The sequence below is a fragment of the Lytechinus variegatus genome, chromosome 14, assembly GCF_018143015.1.
Source record: "Lytechinus variegatus isolate NC3 chromosome 14, Lvar_3.0, whole genome shotgun sequence".
In the NCBI taxonomy this organism is placed as follows: domain Eukaryota; kingdom Metazoa; phylum Echinodermata; class Echinoidea; order Temnopleuroida; family Toxopneustidae; genus Lytechinus; species Lytechinus variegatus.
In genome coordinates, this window is record NC_054753.1 from 14,850,570 (window position 1) to 14,872,630 (window position 22,061).

Genomic DNA, 22,061 nt, shown 5'->3' on the forward strand with positions numbered 1-22,061 from the left:
CTAAAGTCTTTATTCCAGACCCGATTGTTTCAAAAATGATAATATAAGTCCAAAGTCTTTTCTCCAGACCCGGTTGTTTCAAAAATTATAATATAAATCCAAAGTCTTTTTCCAGACCCTGTTGTTTCAAAAATTATAATATAAATCCAAAGTCTTTATTCCAGACCCGGTTGTTTAGAAAATAATAATATAAGTCCAAAGTCTTTATTCCAGACCCGATTGTTTCAAAAATGATAATATTAGTCCAAAGTCTTTTCTCCAGACCCGGTTGTTTCAAAAATTATAATATAAATCCAAAGTCTTTTTCCAGACCCGGTTGTTTCAAAAATTATAATATAAATCCAAAGTCTTTATTCCAGACCCGGTTGTTTCAAAAATTATAATATAAGTACAAAGTCTTTATTCCAGACCCGGTTGTTTAAAAAATAATCATATGAGCCTAAAGTCTTTATTCCAGACCCGATTGTTTCAAAAATGATAATATAAGTCCAAAGTATTTTCACCAGGCCCGGTTGTTTCAAAAATTATAATATAAATCCAAAGTCTTTTTCCAGACTCTGTTGTTTCAAAAATTATAACATAAATCCAAAGTCTTTATTCCAGACCCGATTGTTTCAAAAATGATAATATAAGTCCAAAGTCTTTTCTCCAGACCCGGTTGTTTCAAAAATTATAATATAAATCCAAAGTCTTTTTCCAGACCCTGTTGTTTCAAAAATTATAATATAAATCCAAAGTCTTTATTCCAGACCCGGTTGTTTAAAAAATAATAATATAAGTCCAAAGTCTTTATTCCAGACCCGATTGTTTCAAAAATGATAATATAAGTCCAAAGTCTTTTCTCCAGACCCGGTTGTTTCAAAAATTATAATATAAATCCAAAGTCTTTTTCCAGACCCGGTTGTTTCAAAAATTATAATATAAATCCAAAGTCTTTATTCCAGACCCGGTTGTTTCAAAAATTATAATATAAGTACAAAGTCTTTATTCCAGACCCAGTTGTTTAAAAAATAATCATATGAGCCTAAAGTCTTTATTCCAGACCCGATTGTTTCAAAAATGATAATATAAGTCCAAAGTCTTTTCACCAGACCCGGTTGTTTAAAAAATTATAATATAAATCCAAAGTCTTTTTCCAGACTCTGTTGTTTCAAAAATTATAACATAAATCCAAAGTCTTTATTCCAGACCCGATTGTTTCAAAAATGATAATATAAGTCCAAAGTCTTTTCTCCAGACCCGGTTGTTTAAAAAATTATAATATAAATCCAAAGTCTTTTCTCCAGACCCGGTTGTTTAAAAAATTATAATATAAATCCAAAGTCTTTTCCAGACCCGGATGTTTCAAAAATTTAATATAAATCCAAAGTCTTTATTCCAGACCCGGTTGTTTCAAAAATAATAATATGAGCCCAAAGTCTTTATTCCAGACCCGGTTGCTTAAAAAATAATCATATGAGCCTAAAGTCTTTATTCCAGACCCGATTGTTTCAAAAATGATAATATAAGTCCAAAGTCTTTTCACCAGACCCGGTTGTTTCAAAAATTATAATATAAATCCAAAGTTTTTATTCCAGACCCGGTTGTTTAAAAAATAATAATATAAGTCCAAAGTCTTTATTCCAGACCCGATTGTTTCAAATATTATGATATAAGTCCAAACTAAGATACGATAATGATGTTCCAGTGGAATAAAAATGAGAATCGAGCTTAGTCTTCTCTCCAGACCCAGTTAATTAAAACTGGTGGAATCAAAGTCTTTGTTGTTGTTTTAAATTATACTGAACGTATTGTGAATATACGCGCTATGAGTTAATTGAGAATCAAGCATAGTCTTTTCTCCAGACCCGGTTATTTAAAACTAGAAACTAAAACCCTATAGTAATGCCTTCATATAGTTTTCAATTCAAGGTTTATTAAAAACATGAGTCGCAGCCAAATGGCTGAATTGTTCATGTATACAAAGTAAAAACAATAAAAAGACTCATTACATATTTCAAACATTAAAAAACAGTAAACTTTGTAAAAACTGACATGAGAAATATGTGTATAGGCAAGTAAGAAAATTTATATAAATGTACATAAGATAATGAGGAAATAGTAAATTAAAAATAATAAAAACAAAATACGTAAACGCTTGTAAAAGATCAATAAAAATATATGGATATTAAAAAGAGTTGATTTCCTCATTCATTAAAAAACTTGATGTTGCAAGAAGGCTGGTATTGCTTTCAAATGAGTAATGGGTTTATTGATTGGGCATGTCTTTATTCAGGAGATCTATGAAATATGGTATGGGGCTATTGCGAAATCGATTTGTCTTACATTTGTATTGCTGATATCTAGGAGTATGTCGGAGATTGATGGTTAAGTTTTTTGGAGGAGGTAACCAGGTACTGAAAGTTGGATGTTTGGTTAAAGATATTGCAAAATCCAGGCTGAGTTTCTCCCTTCTGTATTCCAGAGTAGGAATTTCACATGATAGGCAAGCACTGGCATAATCTGTGTAGTTTGGGCCCAACATGATTCTACAAGCTCTTTTTTGAATTTGCTCTAAACTTCTTACATGTTTCTTTGTAAGCCCACCATTAAAAACTGGGGTGCAATATTCCATAACAGGACGAATGTAGCCCATGTATACCAATTTCAGATCCGATAGAGACAGCCCATATCGCTTCAAAAGCCTAAACATGTACAACTTCCTGTTACATTTTTTGATGATTTCCATTATATGTAGGTCCCATTTTAGATTGGATTGGACGATTACACCAAGAATTTTAACAGATTGAAGTTTTTGTAGAGGTAAGTTATTAATATGAAAGCTTGGCTCAGCAGGAGGATATTTGGAGAATGTCACAGTTAGTGAAGAACATTTTGAAGGGTTCAACTTCATGTGGTTAAGGGAGGACCACTGATCCAGATTGTATAATGTAGATTGTAAGTCAGAAGGATAATTTTCTTTACGACATTCCAACAAAGTAAGATCGTCTACATATTTATAGCAATCGACTGATGTGTTTTCACAAGCATCATTTATCATAATCAGGAAGAGGATAGGGCCTAATTTAGTCCTTGGGGCACGCCAGCGTGATTGGGTGAGTAATTAGACAAAGTGCCTTGATATTTTACACATTGTTGACGATTTTCCAAAAAACTTATAATCCATTTAATGATACAAGGTCGAACATTGAGTTTGATCAACTTCCTAACGAGGATGTTATGATCCAGCCTATCAAAAGCCTTTGTGAAATCAGTACACACAATTGTGGATAGACTCTTGCTCTTTTCGCCATTCTCATACATTTTGTGGAGCAAACTCACAAGATAATGAGTGGTCGAAAAACCAGATCGGTTTCCGAATTGTCGTGAGTCAATTTTGTCAGTGATATCTTGAAGAAGCCATTTGGCTATAAAAGATTCTGCAATTTTTGCACAAAAGTCCAGTCTTTTTCCAGACGCAGTAGTTTCAAAAATTATAATGTAAGTCCAAAGTCTTTTTTCCAGACCCAGTTATTTCAAAAATTATAATATAAGTCCAAACTAAGATACCATAATGATATTCCAGTGGAAAAAAAGAAAATCGAGCTTAGCCTTTTCTCCAAACCCTGTTATTCAAAAATTGTAAATAACAATACAACAACAACAACAACAAAAACCGTATAAAGACCCCATAATCTTATTAATGCTGGATAACATGGACATATAGCGTAGTCTTTCAGCCAGACCCAGTCATTTGTTTTTCAAAAGGCTAAGAGTAAAAATATAAATAACTCCAAATCTAATACCAAGCAATCCTTGAACCTAAGAACATGTTTTTAAAAAGAGGTTTAGAATGTTGTCTTTATTCCAGACCTAATCATTACAAAAATTACGAAAAAAAAATCTTCTAACATAAGACCCTATCATATTCTCTTGGAATAACATGAGTTGTAAAACGTACTCTTTCCTCCAGACCAGGTTATCTAAGAAATGAATTAAAAAAGAAAATCAAATCTAAAACCAATTTTTAAAATTTACACCCAGTAAAAAATATGTCTGTACCCCACACCCAGATTCTTTTGTATAATAATACTAAGACCCCTACAAAACATTGTAATTATGCATTTGCAAAGAAAACGTCAATTTTCCAGACTTGGTTATTATTTAAAAATAAAATTGTCTAAAACAAATACCCAATAATCTAACTACTGTGGAATAACATGGAGATCGATTGTAGACTTTCCTCCAGACACAATTATTTCAAGAATAAAAAAACAATAAAACCCAACCCCAACAACGAATCTAAGAACCAACAATCCTCCAAATTAAGACCAAGTACAAAAGCACATGTTTAGAGCGTTGTCTCTATTCCAGACCCAGTCATTTACAAATTAATTCAAACAATCTTAAAAACATAAGACTTTGTCATATTCTTATTCCTGTTGAATAACATTATTATTATGCTTAGACCTTCGTCTAGACCTAGCTATTTATAAGATAAACAAATATTGAAAAAAATCAAAGCTGAGACCAATCTTTAAAATCAAACCCAGTTAAAATGCTTGGGTTTAGAGAGTTGTCTTTACCCACATCCAGTTCTCTTAAAATACAAATTAAGCAAAAGATTAATCTAAAAACTTAGACACCAGCATCTCCCAAACTATACAAGTGGAATGCCTCTGGCCGTCTCACCTGCATCACGCGGTTCAATATAGCAGCAGTGCTCACTTTGAATACTACTCTAACTCGCACAAGATGTTCAGTGATACATGGTTACTCTTATTTCCCTTCTTAATGAACTAGACCAATAAACTTACAGAGATATGATGGTTATTCAACAAAAAACCCCAACATGGCCATGGTCAAGTTCATTGACCTTACATGACCTTTGACCTTGATCATGTGACCTGAAACTCGAACAGGATGTTCAGTGATACTTGATTACTCTTATGTACAAGTTTCATGAATCAGATCCATAAACTTTCAAAGTTATGATGGTAATTCAACAGATACACCCAATTCGGCCAACGTTCATTGACCTTTGACCTTGGTCATGTGACCTGAAACGTGCACAAAATTTTCAGTGATGCTTGATTACTATTATGTCCAAGTTTCATGAATCAGATCCATAAACTTTCAAAGTTATGATGGGAATTCAACAGATATCCCCAATTCGGCCAAAGTTCATTGACCCTAAATGACCTTTGACCTTGGTCATGTGACGTGAAACTCATGCAGGATGTTCAGTGATACTTGATTAACCTTATGTCCAAGTTTCATGAACTAGGTCCATATATTTTCTAAGTTATGATGACATTTCAAAAACTTAACCTCAGGTTAAGATTTCGATGTTGATTCCTCCAACATGGTCTAAGTTCATTGACCCTAAATGACCTTTGACCTTGGTCATGTGACATGAAACTCTAATAGGATGTTCAGTAATACTTGATTAACCTTATGGCCAGGTTTTATTAACTAGGTCCATATACTTTCTAAGTTATGACGTCATTTCAAAAACTTAACCTCAGGTTAAGATTTGATGTTGACGCCGCCGCCGCCGTCGGAAAAGCGGCGCCTATAGTCTCACTTTGCTTCGCAGGTGAGACAAAAACTCTGTGATAAGGCATACCGTAAGTTGGTATTGAATACCACAAAAACGTCAAATTAATAAAAGGTGTAAATATTCAGATCTGAATGGTACGCGCCTTAAAAACCCAAAATAACAACAACAACGTTATTCTACATCAATGATATTGTGGCGTCTTTGTTAATATAGTTTGTCTGTTTTTATCGTTTCTAATAATTTCCTATTTTGAAATAACTGCATGGGTCTAGAGCAAAGACTACACCATATTTAAAGACTGGGCGTTGTGCGCCTGTAATCCAAGCTATGTGGGGAAATTACAAATTGATGCAGAGGTTCGAGGTTCGAGCCCTGGTCACGTCTTTCGGATGGCGACGTTAAAGGTCGGTCCCAGACGTAAATAATCATATCTGATTGAGACACGTCTGACAAAACTCAAACACACACACACACCCACACACGTTTGCCCCCTGGAAAGATTAAACCTCAAGATGTTGATGGACCTGAATCCACCGACGGGACAGCCTAACTCCGTAACTCTGGTACGGGTGTGGGAGGGGCTCTTTCTTTGCCTGTCTCTCTTTCAGTCATTTCAAATCAGTTTTTTTCCCATCTTATCACTTCTTGATCACATAAATCCCCTCTCTCTCTCTCTCTCTTTACTTAACGGGTCAATGTAACCCCAGAAAATATATCTTAGGCCACTGAGATTATTAGAATTGTAACTAATAAAAAAAATGCTGAATATATTACAAATGGTGCTTGGTACACTGAAAATTTAAAGTACCGAAGAACTTGTTAAAACTTTTTCCCCTCTTGCTAGAATGATTTTCTTTTATATAATATCTCATAGATCGTCGATTAACAACCTTATCGTTTACGGGAAGTAATCCCCATATTGTGTGCTGATATCTTATTCCTCAGTTTTTTGTTTTATATGTATTTAAAGGTTTTGTGTTTTTTTTTTTCATAAAAAAGGAATGAATATACAAGAAATAATAATAATAAACAAGTGGAATGCCTCTGACCGTCTCACCTGCATCACGCGATTCAACATAGCAGCAGTGCTGACTTTGAAAACTACTATAACTCGCACAAGATGTTAAGTGATACTTGGTTACTCTTATTTCCACGTTTTATGAACTAGACCAATACACTTACAGAGATAGGATGGTAATTCAACAAATACGCCAATGTGGCCAAAATTCATTGACCTCACATGACCTTTGACCTTAATCATATGACCTGAAACTTGCACAGGATATTCAGTGATACTTTATTACTCTTAAGTCCAAGTTTCAAAAGTCAGATCAATAAACTTGCAAAGTTATGATGGTAATTCAACAGATACACCCAATTCGGCCAAAGTTCATTGACCTTTGACCTTGGTCATGTGACCTGAAACGCGCACAGGATGTTCAGTGATACCTGATTACTCTAATGTCCAAGTTTAATGAACTAGACCAATAAACTTTCAAAGTTATGATGGTAATTCAACAGATACCCCCGATTCGACCAAAGTTCATTGACCCTAAATGACCTTTGACCTTAATCATGAGACCTGAAACTTGCACAAAATTTTCAGTGATGCTTGATTACTATTATGTCTAAATTTCATGAATCAGATCCATAAACTTTCAAAGTTATGATGGGAATTCAACAGATATCCCCAATTCGGCCAAAGTTCATTGACCCTAAATGACCTTTGACCTTGGTCATGTGACGTGAAACTCATGCAGGATGTTCAGTGATACTTGATTTACCTTATGTCCAAGTTTCATGAACTAGGTCCATATATTTTCTAAGTTATGATGACATTTCAAAAACTTAACCTCAGGTTAAGATTTCGATGTTGAATCCTCCAACATGGTCTAAGTTCATTGACCCTAAATGACCTTTGACCTTAGTCATGTGACATGAAACTCTAATAGGATGTTCAGTTATACTTGATTAACCTTATGGCCAAGTTTTATTAACTAGGTCCATATACTTTCTAAGTTATGACATCATTTCAAAAACTTAACCTCAGGTTAAGATTTGATGTTGCCGCCGCCGCCGCCGCCACCGCCGCCGTCGCCGCCGCCGTCGGAAAAGCGGCGCCTATAGTCTCACTTTGCTTCGCAGGTGAGACAAAAACTTGATATGAATAAAAAGAGAAAATTCAACAAGCATAACACTGAAAATTTCATCAAAATCGGATGTAAAAAAAGAAAGTTATGGCATTTTAATGTTTCGCTTCATTTCACAAAACAGTTATATGCACATCTCGGTCGGTATGCAAATGAGGAACTGATGACATCACTCACTCACTATTTCTTTTGTATTTTCTTAAATGAAATTATTTTCTCGTCATTGTCATGTGAAATGAAGTTTCATTCCTCCCTGCAACACGTGGAAATTTATTACTTTAACATTTTGTGCTTTAGGCAAGGAGGTCCTAATTATCAAATTCGTAAAAATTGAAATAATGTATAATTCAAACAATGAAAACCAAAAGAAAGAGTGAGTGACATCATCGACTCTCTCATTCGGATGTAGCTGGCTCGTTCATATAACTATTTTTTTTAAAATAAACAAAATTTTGAAATGTCATAACATTCTTATTTTACATCCAATTTTGATGAAATTTTCAGCATTGTGCTTGTCTGATTTTTCTCTATTGATTCATATCAACATTTTTCTGAAGAGGACTTGACCTTTAATGGTTGCAGGGTCTTTGTTTTGTTGTTATTGTTGTGTTTTTAATGACTTTTATAACTGGGTCTGACAGAAAGATTACGCTACATTTCCATGTTATTCATAAATAGGATCGTGGGTCTTTGTTTTTTATAATTATTATAATTTATGAAATAAATGGGTCTGGAAAAAAGACTTTTGATTTATATTATCATTTTTGAAACAACAGGGTTTGGAAAAAGACTTTGGATTTATATTATAATTTTTGAAACAACCGGGTCTGGAATAAAGACTTTGGGCTCATATTATAATTTTTTAAACAACCGGGTCTGGAATAAAGACTTTGGGCTCATATTATTATTTTCGAAACAACCGGTCTGGAATAAAGACTTTGGATTTATATTATAATTTTTTAAACAACCGGGTCTGGAATAAAGACTTTGGACTTATATTATTATTTTCTAAACAACCGGGTCTGGAATAAAGACTTTGGATTTATATTATAATTTTTGAAAAAACCGGTTTGGAATAAAGACTTTGGACTTATATTATAATTTGTTAATTAACCGGGTCAGGAAATGAGACTTTGCACGTTTGTGCTAAATGAACGCATTACTATACGATTTTAGCTTAGAACGGATTTGCCAAAAATTCCTTCAAATTTATTACATTTGTGGGTAAAGTCATTATTACATTTGTGGGCGATCAAAAATTATTACATTTGTGGGTAAAGTGCATTATTACATTTGTGGGTGAAATTATTACATTTGTGGGTAAAGTGTTATTACATTTGTGGGCGTTATTACATTTGTGGGTAAAGTGTTATTACATTTGTGGGCGTTATTACATTTGTGGGCGATTATTACATTTGTGGGTGTAACAGGGGGTGTTTTGTTTTTACATTGGAGATCGAGCTAATTAGCGGAAAAAACTTATTTTGTGTGTGTTCGTGTGTGTGTATGGAGCGTACCCTCCCAATTATTGTTAACACGGTGATCAACCAGAGACTGTCCCATCACATCCAATGCAAGGGATTATATTTACAAGAAACAGTGCTCTTACCACCAATTTTGTAGACATCATGGAGTGGTAGTCGAAGAGGCTTTTCAGTTGGTCTTTCAGGTTGTACAATAGAATCTAACGCTTCAAAGAGAGTAAAACCCTGTGCACTAGGGAATCTTCGATCACGTCCGGTAAGTTCCCAACCCTTGTACCATGGCATCTGCAAAAAATGGTAGAAAGAAAAAGAAAATTCCCATGATATTTTGTAAGATTTGAACGCCCGGGGGTACTCGAATTATAACATGATACCTATACGCCGCGCCAACTCGAAAACAAAGGGCTTTGCTACTAAATCTTTGTCTTAAAACGGGGGAAGCCCAAAAATTTAGGGGGTCCACTTGAAATTTTGTGATGGTCACAGGTAAAAAATTTGACAACCCCCCCCCCCCCAAAAAAAAAGGTTATCAACAAAATTTTTAGGGGGTCCACCTGAATTTAGGGGGGACGCACGAAATAAAATTGACAAGCAAAAAAAAACCAACAAAGGTCATCAATTTTCCATTGATAAAATTACTGCAACAAATTGTAGTTTTGTTTAATTTATATTCAACATTTGTTACGAAATGTCATTGATTTGTCTGTAATATCTATTATATTGAATATTTTGATTGTATTTTGAAAAAAAAAATTGTTGAACGGAAATAAATCTAAATCTAAATCTAAATAAAAATTTAGGGGGATGTCCCCCACCTAAAATTTTTGGGGGACCTGTCCCCCCCCCCCCCCCGCTTTCGCCGCCTATGCTCCGGAATGGCTCTTGGATCAACGATTGCTCAAAATGCAACGCTCTGGAACGGACCACATCAAACCTTAGGGTCTTCGGAACCCATTAGATCGTAGGCGTAATCGGTAGCGGCTATGAAAAAAAAATGAAAACGCGCGCGCATCTTGCTAGATTCATTCATATTATTATTATCATTATTATTATTTATTCGGGATAATCAAACACATGAACAACATGTACAAACAATAGGATAAGGAGAGTCACATGGATTCCGGGAAAGGAAAAAGATTAACTAAATAACTATAACCCGAAGGTAAACCTTTTCAATCCATGTGACATTACAAAGATAACACAGGCCTACATGTAATAGAAAATAGTAAATACAACTATGTAGTTGTTGAAGATGACAAGAAATTAAATTAGAATCAAATAACGAATCAAAAAGAAGAAGTGTCAACCTGGGTAGAAGTAGAGCTCACAAGAACAATTAAAAAATAATAATTAAATGTGAGCACGTGCCCAGAATGATATCGGGCCAGCGCAATAGTCCAGTCATTTTAACTTTCACTTGGAACAAATTGCAACATAATTTGTTCCCATGCATAACATTTCCTTGAGGTCCATAAATGACTACACTAAATATCCCCATAATTCTTAATAGGAGAAAGTGTTCTAATTTGCACAAACATAATGGTTAGTTTTGGTCATATTCGCTCATTTAGTTTACGTAGCAGACGACGCTAGTGTATATACTACGTACTCAGACCCGATTGCAAATCAAATCAATTCCAGACTCGATACTACTATAAACATGATAAACATTGGCCTCCTCAAACTACACATGTATCTAGCTATATCATAGATATCAGTAAGCAAAGATTTATACTACAAGAGCATTGGTACTATAAAATTAAATGCATAAATTTGATTCTGTTTGGACTGTATTAATTGTTATCATGATGGGGTCTAGGCACGGAAACTATCATATGCTAGTCATGTGACGTCGTACACCAAAATGATGACATTTTCTGCTTGCTCGATCTCAGAGTTCAAGAGCAAAATAAAATGTAGCTATAAGACATGCCACTATTATACTAACGAAGTCTCTCACCCGTTTTCCGTATTTTGCCAATTTATGAGAAAATCTGTCAATTTGGAGCCCCTGAAAACGGAAGGCGTCGATGTGCCAACATTTGTTATATGTAGCTGACAGAAAAATCCTTCTCTTTCATCTCCAAGTGGTTTTAAAAATAAAAGTGACTTTACTCTATAGTAGAAATGCATTTTGCCTCAATGGTGGGCTAAAATTGATTAATTTTCTAACAATTAGGCAAAATTAGCAAAAGTGTGGGGTGACTTACAGCAGCCCCTGAATTAGTAGCGTTAATTTGCCAGCATTTTTTTACATGTAGCCGATGGACGAAGCCTATTCATCTTTAAGTGGTTTCAAATAATAAAAGTGACTTTACCATATAGCAGAAAGCCTTTTTGCCTGAATAGGGGAGGGGGATAAAAAAAAAACTGTGATTCTGTTTTAATAAAGAGGGAAACTAGGCAAAAGGGATTGGGAGGCTTCGGAAACCCCTAAGGGGGTAGGCTTTGCTGAGCCAGCATTTTTTTTTTTATATACAGCTGATAGAGGATAATCTACTGTTTTATCTCCAAGTGGTTACGAAACAATGAAAGTAGTTTGCTACAGAGCAGAAACGCCGCTTTGCTTCAATGGGGGCTCCAAATTGGGAGATTTTCCCAAAAATTATAAACTAATAAATAGGGAAAATATGGACAAGGGTGGGTGATTTCGGCAAACCCCTGAGAGGTAGGCTTTGCTGTTTCAGCACTTCTTTGTATGTAGCTGGTGGAGGAAAATCCCATTTTGTTATCTCCAAGTGGTTACAAAACAACAAAAGTGGTCTACTGCAAAGGGGGAAACGCCTTTTACCTCAATGGGGCTCCAAAATGGCGAATTTTTCAAGAAATGCGCAAAATACGCAAAAGGGGTGGAGTAATTTCGGCAGCGCCTAATAGAGAATAATCTCCTTTTTTTATCTCCAAGTGGTTACAAAACAATGAAAATGGTTTGCTACAGAGCAGAAACACCGTTTTGCTTCAATGGGGGCTCCAAATTGGCAGATTTTCCCATAGATTATGAATTAATAATTCGTCGCACGCACCACGAACCGTCCTCTCTGCGCGCTTCGATGTGAAAGTTAGGCGCACTGTATCTATTCCACGAACCGTCCTCTCTGTTATACGTTGCCCACTGTCGCGTAAATAATTAACTTCAAGAAAATATAAAGATATGGGATGAAACTTTGGAACCTGCTCTTTTTAACGAAGATACAGGTAAATAATTTGCTCTCCTTGTAGGTGCACTTATTGCTGGTTAAAAAATCTTTTCTTTAAATGCGTTTTCTGCAAAAGTGACTTTCGCATCGAAGTGTGCAGAGAGGACGGTTCGTGGTGCGTGCGATGAATTAGTGAAAATATTGTGACGGCCTCAAATCCAACTTCCAGCTGACACGGTTTTCTTGTCAGGAAGCCACCATGCCTGACCGTCAGTTGTGTTTGTTTGGTCAAAGTATATGACTGTTGCTGATGGTTTGTGGAAAAGACGAGTTTAATGTGTTTATGTTCCTAATGGCCACCGCCTTCAACCATGATGGGGACCAGGGCCTCAAAAATTTGGCAAGCAAATAAAAAATTATAAAAAAAGAAAGGTTATCATAAAAATGTAAGGTCATTTCACCCCCCCCCCCCCCCGAAAAAAAGAAAGGTTTTCACACAAAATATAAGGTCATTTAGTCCAAAATACATGTCTGATTTCGATTTTGAAGTGATTTAGTTTTCTCCATCATAAGAGACAAAAATAGTAGGAGGACATTTGATATTGTGTCCCCCTTCTATTTTTGGTAGGGGGGACACGTCCTTCATGGATTTCCGCCCATGCCTTTAACCTTCTTTATTTTGATTTCAGATTTTAAGGACCAATCCCACCCCTCTGCCAAAAAACCTAGAAAAATTATGCTGAATGTGATTCATACCCCACACTCTGGCGTGAACATTTTAATGCAGTTTAGAACAGCGGTTCTCAACTGATGCTTCTCGGCCCACTGGTGGGCCGCGAAGCACTTGCAGGTTGGCCGCGATAAGCTTAAGAGAGAGAGAAAAAAATAGGGGAAACTATAGTATACATATATACCTGTCTGAACATGTTAAGATGTTTTGTCCGATCGGTCTACTTGGGTCAAACAAAATGTAAGCTCACTTTTTTGGTATCATGCATGTTGCAAAGCATATACATGCACACTACTGTATGATGACGTTTTCGATGTAACTTTGATGTAAACCCCATGTACATGCATACTGTGCATGCTGTGTATGTAGTTAATTGTCACCCATTTACCAGACATTTCCGAATGCAGATTAGTTCTCACACTGTTCGTTGCAAATGTGTGTTCAAATTTCATGAAACTTTTTTTTCATCAAAATTGACGTTTTCTTAAAGTTAGGTCGGTGGGCCTCGAAAAAAGTGGTCTTCGAGTAAAAAAGGTTTAGCGCTGGTTCATTTCGAATTTGATATGAATCTGTACCCCAAGATAAATATTTCTTTTATGAGCACTGACTAAAACAGGGAAGTAATTTGATCCACAATGACTGAGTTTTCCTACATTTCAGGCTATAACATGTGGTCACTGGCGGATCCAGGGGAGGTGGCGCACGGAGCGCCCCCCCCCCCCCTAATATTTGAGCGGCGCCGAAGGTGCCGCTCAAAAAAAATAAAAGAAAAGTAAAAGAAAGAAAAGGCACTGCTTGAAAAAAAAAAATAAAGGAAAGAAAAGAAAAGGCGCCGCTCAAGTTAAAAAAAATATACACTGATATGATAGTAGCAACAGTAAGGAAATAATATCCCCCAGCAAAGCACAATCATAATAATCATCTTCCTCATCTTTTCTTTTAACTACTATACCCTTTTCCCAACAACTTCGCCGATTAAAAATAATCAGCAGTGCGCTGCCTGCATATAACTGGCACCAATCAATAATAATCAGCGCCTCCGTATTCTAAATCGGCGCCAGACAAGAATAATCAGCGCCATTTGGTTATAAATCGGCGCCAGTCAAGAAAAATCGGCACTGCCTGAGTTCATAACCGGCTCCGATCAAGGATAGTCAGCCTCATCTAAATCTTAATCGGGGCCGGACAAGAATAATCAGCGCCATCTGGTTATAAATCGGCGCTGCCAGAGTTTTGACCTGCACCTGTCAAGAATAATCAGCTCCACCTTAATCTGAATCGGCGCCAGGCAAGAATTAACGGCGCCGGTAAAGAATAATCGGCGCCTCCTGGTTCCAAATCGGCGCCAGTCGATTATGAATTGCCGCTGCCTGAATCTTACGTGACGTCGGTAAAATAATCAGCACTACTTGTTCTAAATCGGCGCCGGTCAAGAATAATCAGCGTCCCCTGGTTCCAATAAATAGGCGCCGGTAGAATGATGAAGAAGGGCCTATATTGCCAACCAAATCTAGATCGGCGCCGCTCAAGAATGATCAGCGGCACCTGGTCATAGGCGGCGGAAGCGGGGGGGACGTGTCCCCCCCTAAATTTGAGGAGGGGGGGACGGTCCCCCCCCTAAATTTGTTGTTGATGACCTTTTTTTTTTTTTTTTTTGCTTGTCAATTTATTTCCTACGTCCCCCCTAAAATTTTTGGGTTGAGAACCTTTTTTTTCTGCTTGTCAAAAATTTTTGGGTTGTCCCCTCCTAACATTTTTGGCTTCCGCCGCCAATGCACCTGGTTATACATTTTATTGTTGAATGGTCATAACAAAGCTTATCGTATGCCCTTAAAGAGTGGACTGGGGGGGCAGTTGCCCACAGATGTCATGAAAGCTGGATTTATTTTAAAAATCCCAGAATCATACAAAAGCGTGTAGCAAATCCTTTAATTTTGATCTTATTTCGAATGCTTTAATTAAAAAAAGATCAGTCACTTTTCTTATTCACACATTGTGCCACCTCTATGGCCTTCAGTGTAAGACAGCTACTATAGTGTTTTATGAAGATGATTCGATTTTTTAGTCCAAAACTTTGCTAAATCCCCTTGCTTGTACCGGGAGTATAATTACGCAACCAGTCGTATATTGAGATTGAGCTACACACTTGTTCTTTATTTAAAATCGTGCACAAATTATCCGCTTCTCAGATTGGAATATAAACATTTTCAGCTCGCGCTTCGCGCTACGCATCATTTCTATAGCAAAACCCAATACTTTTCATGATTAAATAGGTGCATAGAATGTCCCATTTTCAGTTCTAAACGTCAAAAGAACTCCCGCTTCGATTTGCAATAATCTTTTACTGGATATAATCTTGTTCTTTATTACAAACGTCCATTAAACTGTCATTTTTCAGATCGAAATATCAAAATTTTATGCTCGCGCTTCGCGCTCGCATCTATTGTTTCTTTTAGATACCCATCTTAATCAGGGACATGCCGATAGACCGCGGTGTGTAAAATTATGATCAGATTATTCAGATATATCAAATGTCATCGAGAGGTCCAAAGGTCAAATGATACGAGACCATGGGGTTCTATCAGGTGTGGATCCATGGGGGGGGGGACGAGGGGCCACTGCCTCACCCTCCCCCCATGCACCCCCAGCTCAGAAGAGAGGGGGAGAAAATAAAAATAGAGAGGAAGATGGGATAAAGGAAGAAAAGAAAAAAAAGAGAAAAAAGAAAGGAGAAAGGAAAATGAGGAAAAAGAAGAAAACAAGGAAGAAAGCGAAGAATATTTAAATAGAGAGGAAGATGGGAAGAAAGATAAGAAAAAAGAGAGATAGAGAAAGAGAGGAAAAGAAGAGAAGAAAAAGAGTGGGATCGGAAGGGGGAGGAAGAGAAGAAGAAAAAAGATTAAAAGAGAAAAAAGGGGAAAGAAAAATAAAGAAAAAGGGAGAAGTAAAGGGGGAAGAGAAAAAAGAGGAAGAGAAAAGAAAGAAAAGAAAAGAAAGGAGAAAGGAAAAACGGAAAAAGAAAAAAAGAGGAAGGAAGAGAATAATTTAAAGAGAGAGAGAGGGGAAAAGAGGAGAAAAAAAGAGAGAGTAAGGGGAAAGGAAGAGAAGAAAACCGAGAAAAGAGAGAGGAAAAGAGAGAAAGAAAAGACGGGAAAAAGAGAAAAAAGATGGGGGGAAAAGAAAAGGGGTGAAAGGAAGACAAGAAAAAGGAGAAGAAAATGGGAAAGAGAGAGAGAAGGAAGGAAAAGAAGAGAAGAAGAAAAGGGGAGGAAGAGGGGATCGAAAGAAAGAGAGAAAGAAAGAGAAAGGAAAGGAATTAGGATAAGAGAATGAAAAAAGAAAGAAAGAAAATGAGATGGGAAACGAAAGAGGGAGATGTTGACCCGGACGTCGATGTGATGTTCGAATTAGGCGGCGCCAAAATGACGTTCGAACTATGGGGCGCCGAATTGATGTTTGAACTGGGAGGGGCGCCAAATTGATGTTCGAACTATGGGAGCGCCGAATTGATGTTCGAACTAGCGGGGCACCAAATCGATGTTCGAACTAGGGGAGCGCTAATTTGAATTTTGACCATAATGCGACAAATACATGTTTCAGAGGGGGGAGGGCAAAGTTATATTAAACATGGGGGCTCCACGTTTATGTTCAACCGAGGGCGACAAATTGACCTTGAACTTAGGGGGCTTCATGCAAATTCATTTTCGACCGGAGGCGCAACATTGCTCGTATTGCCTGTTTATAGTGAAATATATGTCCTGCCCAAAAGCTTAAATTAATGCGGCTGAATTAAAATATCCCGTTTTTACGATAATAGACAAATACAATCTTTTCGAGTTATTATTATTATTAGTACTTATTATTTGTACTGCGCTTTTCCCATTAGGCCCAAAGCGCTTACAATGAATAAGAATATTTTAAAAACTACAAAGTAATAAAGAGATGAGTTTTCAATGACTTTTTGAAGATTGCTAATGATGGAGACTGTCTAATTATTAGTGGCAGGTTGTTCCAGGATTTTGAAGCCGACACTGTAAAAGTTCTGTCACCAGCTAATGTACGAGTTAATGAATATGTGAGACGAAGGTGATCACTGGCCGATCTAAGAGCTCTGGTCGGTCTATACAGATTCAAGCAGCTACTTAAATACTGTGGAGCCTGTTTATTCAGTGTTTTGTAGACAATCACAAGTAATTTGAACGTAATTCTCTGTTTAAAAGGAAGCCAGTGAAGAGAATTAAAGAGTGGTTGGGAAGGATGATCCCGGGAAACCTGTAGAATTAATCGTGCCGCCCAATTTTGAAGTCGTTGAACACGGACTAATTGATTAGAGGGAATTGTAGAAAGGAGCCCATTGCAATAATCAATACGAGACAGAACCAATGAACGAACAGCATTGTGACAGGCAGACTGGTCAATAAACCTTCTGATTCTAGAAATATTCCTTAAATAAAAAGTGACTGTGCTACAGATATGAGAGATATGGTACGACATTGACATGCGGGAATCAAATATGACACCAAGGTTTCGTATTTTTTCGGATGGTCTAATGAGTGTACCATCAACATCAAGTTGAACATTTGGAAGATTGCGCAAGTTATAAGTAGAGGCCGCAACAAAAAATTCAGTTTTATTATCATTAAGTTTGTTAAGCGAGATAGATATCCTGTTCGCAATATTTGATTAATGATGTATGCATCCTCTGCATCAATCCCACATGTTTTTTTTTTCAGGTTAACATACATAGGCCGATCCAAAGGGAAAAGATTTTGCCCTCCCCCCCCCACCCCCCATGGTGGCGCAAAAAAGGGATAAGAAACAGAAAAAAGAAGGAAGAGAAAAAGGACAAGCAATTAGAATAGGAATTATACCTTAAAATTGTCCTTCTTAAGTCAGTATATAAAAAGAATTGAGCTCGCGCTTCGCGCTGGCATCAATGAATTGTTTAGTTATATACGCATCCCGACCTCACAGTTTTATATGCGAACGAGAAGCACAAGCTGAAAATATTTGATATTCTAACCTGACAACTGAAAATGGATTTTTCATTTCATCATAAAAGTTTTCAGCTAGCGCTTCGTGCTCGCATTCATTTCTTAATAGATATGTATCGTGTTCATCATAACAACTACTAACATAGGCGGATCCAGGGGTCCCGAGGACCCCTTCCCTAGAGCAAATAAATTGGGAAAAACGGGGAAAGACAAAAAAAGGTAGAAAAGGGGGGGGAGACGAAACATAAATGGAGGAAGACGAGTGAAAAAAATAAGGTCAGGAGAACACTTCGAAAACTATTTTTGAAAATATTTAATGTCACTATATCAAAGTTTCGCTCGCGCATCGCGCTCGCATTGCCTGTTCGATGAGATACATATCTTGGTAAATAGGCTGATATGTAAATTATAATATCAAGTTCTTATATCAATATACAAAACATCATTCAATTCGGACATCGATCTTTCATTATTTTGTTTGATTTACTAATTTATGGGTTTTTTTAAGTGCTCTGGAAAATGTCCGTTTTGTGGTGTGAATCAACATTTGCAACATTTTGGGCGCTAGCACTATTTGCCAAGTAGGCCTACCTATTGTCTTTTTGTATTTCATATAGGATTATCTAAATATCCCTTTTCTGGTGTCTCGATTGTAAAAAAATAAAGGCCTATGAGCTAGTACTGTGCGCTCGCATTTGATTGGTGAGTTATGTATACCTATAATTATATAACAAACTACTTAAATTCCCCCATTAAAAATTCCGGATCGCGATTTGCGCTCGCATTATTTGCCAAAAATATATCAACCAATGAATCCTATTCATGACTACAAAAATACTTAAAATATCCAGTTTTCAGGCCTCATGCACTGTCAACAAATTTCACACACTCATTAGGTTTAATAGATTAATAAATATGAAATAAAATTTGTTTGAATTCATAATAACTTAATTGTCCATTTTCAGAAATAAATATCGACAAGTTTTAGGAAAATAAATAGAAGAGAGTCATCATTCTTATATGATAACAACATGTCTTTAGGCCTAAAATGTCTCGATCCTAGGTTAAAATAATAATAAAATTTCATCTCGCGCTTCGTGCTCGCATCATTTATATAGTGCTATCAAATTTCCCATATACACACTTCTGTAAACAGTGCTTAATTTGACCCTTTTCATATCGGAATTTCAAATATTATTTTCAGCTCGGCTCTGCGCTCGCATTATTGATTTTTATGATGAAAAATGAAATGTATTCAGAATGCCAGGATTCTGTGTAACTCTAAAACACACGCACGCATGTTTTTTGAGATAATAGCTCGATCTTATTCAAAACGTGCTAAAATTATCCAGTTTCAGATCAGAATATCAATAATTTTCTGCTCGCGCTTCGCGCTCGCATTAATTTGTTGGTGAGATATGTGTCTCTATCTCATGAATCATATAAATATATAATACATATATAATGCATATGTGCGTGTTTTTTTGTGTGATATCGAGCGCCTTTGGAAAGTTGATTCACGATTTTGCCCCCCAAATCTGAAAAAATGATCGACGCCCCTGTGTGTATATATATATATATATATATATATATATATATATATATATATATACATATAGAAAAAAATAGACTTATCTCTATTAATATACAAAGGTATTGGCCTCATCGCAATAAAAGATTTTGACATTTTTGAAAATTTTAGCATGCATAATTTGTCTTACTTTTTGCTGTTTCTTTCCTTAATAAGTTTGTCAATCTCTCCATATATGTTTTACAAATATTATATGTTTAAATTGATGTATATTTTCTGTTATAATGAGACATGTTTAAGTGGACTTCAGGGAATGGTCGTACGCTGCAAGTGGGAAGGGGGACATTTGATGAATACTATGAAATATGTGCAAATGTGAGATGTGCACCATACGTTCGAGTCTTGCTCCCCTCCCCCCCCCCCCCCCCCCCCGAAATATTATCTGCGTGTGGTCATGCAAAATGGCATGACTGGAAATCTTACAATTTGACAGGGTCAGACTTTACCCCTTTTCAACATTTTTTTTTATGGCGCCGGTGAAGTGCAAAAATATGTGCGCCGCTCCGCAGTGCGCCCCCCCCCCCCCCTTCGCCAAAAGCTGGATCCGCCTATGTTAACTGAACCATAAAATGTTATAACAATAGTAATAATACATGTTCAGGGAGAAATAAAACTTTGTTTCACAGGATAATGAGGAGAAAAATAGAATAATTCATATTTCATATAATAAAATACAAAAGAAATAGTGAGTAAGTGATGTCATCAGTCCCTCATTTGCCTACTGACCAGGATGTGCATGTAACTGTTTTGTGAAATTAAGCGAAACTTCGGTGTTATGCGTGTTGGATTTTTCTCTTATTATTCAAATCAACTTTTCGTTGGGGTGGACTTGTACTTTAAAATCACTGTTATATTTTATCATAGGTTTCATTTAAAAAATCGGATGCAATTCAGACCTGTGCTGAACTCCAGAGGCAATTACCTAAAGGATTTATTGACGTCGAAATATCATAAGGATTTATGTTTTGCAACATAATAATTTGTTATAAACATTGTTTGGTTGCGAAAATAGTTAATTTCAACTTGTAAGGTATCTTTCAAGTTGTGACCTTTAACCCTGAAACTTTCAAAGGTCACTTTATTTTAGAATATTAAACTTAACTAATTTACTATCCAGCTTCTGCTGAATAGAACAACCCAGTACAAGCCACACCAAAGTGAATATCTTCCATGTGACCAGTCCAATGGAGACTTCACCTGGATATTTACATTGAAGGAACAAAGAAGGGAAAGGCAGCACGCTCCGGTGACATCCTTCTGAGTAAATGAGACATTTTGATCGTATTGCCAAAGTATGGAAGCTTAAAAGTGCTGCCCAGAATGATGTTCATTTATTCATCTCGTCATGTCTACATCTCTTCGGGAAAAGGAAAAGATGACAATATCTTAGATATCGTCATGTCTACATCCTGTCAGAGAGATGATCAGGGGCCTATTTCATAAAGAGTTGCTATCATAGCAGAATTGGTAGAATAGCAGCTTTTACTTGCTATACTAGCAACTTGCTTTGCTAGTAACTTTGCATTTCATAAAAGCACATTCGTTGGAAAGTCAGCTTGACTTTCCAGCGAATTATTTGAATAGTCATGTACGAGGCTGATTAGGGGAAATCCCCTTTCTCTCCACTTTTTTTTTTGTTTTCAATTCAAGTCACAAGTTAAGGTAGAAAGCACTGGCGGATCGGGGGGGGGGGGCACAGCCGGGCCCTGCCACCACCCCCCCACCTTTAAGAAGCAAAATTAGAAGAAAACATTTAAAGAGAATATATATATATATATATATATATATATATATATATATATATATATATATATATATATATATATATAATATTTGCTTGTTAACTTTTTCGGGAGCGAAATTATTATATAGCAACTGCAAACAGGGTCTGCAGCATAAGACTGATCCAATACAAAGGACTCTGGTGGAGACTTTGGTAGTGAACTTATATACAGGTTTATTATACAGGCCAGCTAGGCAGGTCAATCAACAGGCATGGTATCCATGTTGCGGGAGGTGTATGAAGTGCTTAGATATCCATACTGATATCGTAACATCCCCCTTCTTCTGATAAGATTGAGAATTTCAAATTTCAATGATATTGTTTTCAAACAATACTTTTGGTAGTCTGCAAATTTTGGTAATTTGGCTTAGTTATGATTTATCAGATAATAATATAGAAATTGTTTGGTTTGTGAGAATAATATCAATTTGTGATAAACTGTATGCATCTTCAATTTTACATAACTTCAATCTTGTGCAAAACTGAAAATAATTTGGATAACCGGATTGATCCTGAAATCAATATTTCCAAACAATAAGTTTTGGTTATAGTGTCTTTTTGATAATTTCGTAAACACTATCTTGACATACCAAAAATAATGTACAATGATTATACATGCATATAATAAAATTAAAACTACACTAATGTCT

General features: G+C 36.2%; 1 protein-coding gene across 1 annotated transcript in view; it reads right to left on the reverse strand.

Moving 5' to 3' along the window:
- The window catches only part of LOC121427944 (elongation factor 1-alpha, somatic form-like), a 33,411-nt gene extending 23,280 nt beyond the window's left edge, over positions 1-10,131 (reverse strand). The window contains exons 1-2 of the mRNA XM_041624521.1: positions 10,111-10,131; positions 9,302-9,461 (exon numbers count right to left, since the gene is read on the reverse strand). Of these exons, the coding sequence (XP_041480455.1) occupies positions 9,302-9,461; positions 10,111-10,131 (181 nt within the window). The remainder of the gene's footprint in view (positions 1-9,301; positions 9,462-10,110) is intronic.
- Positions 10,132-22,061: the final 11,930 nt, after the last annotated feature.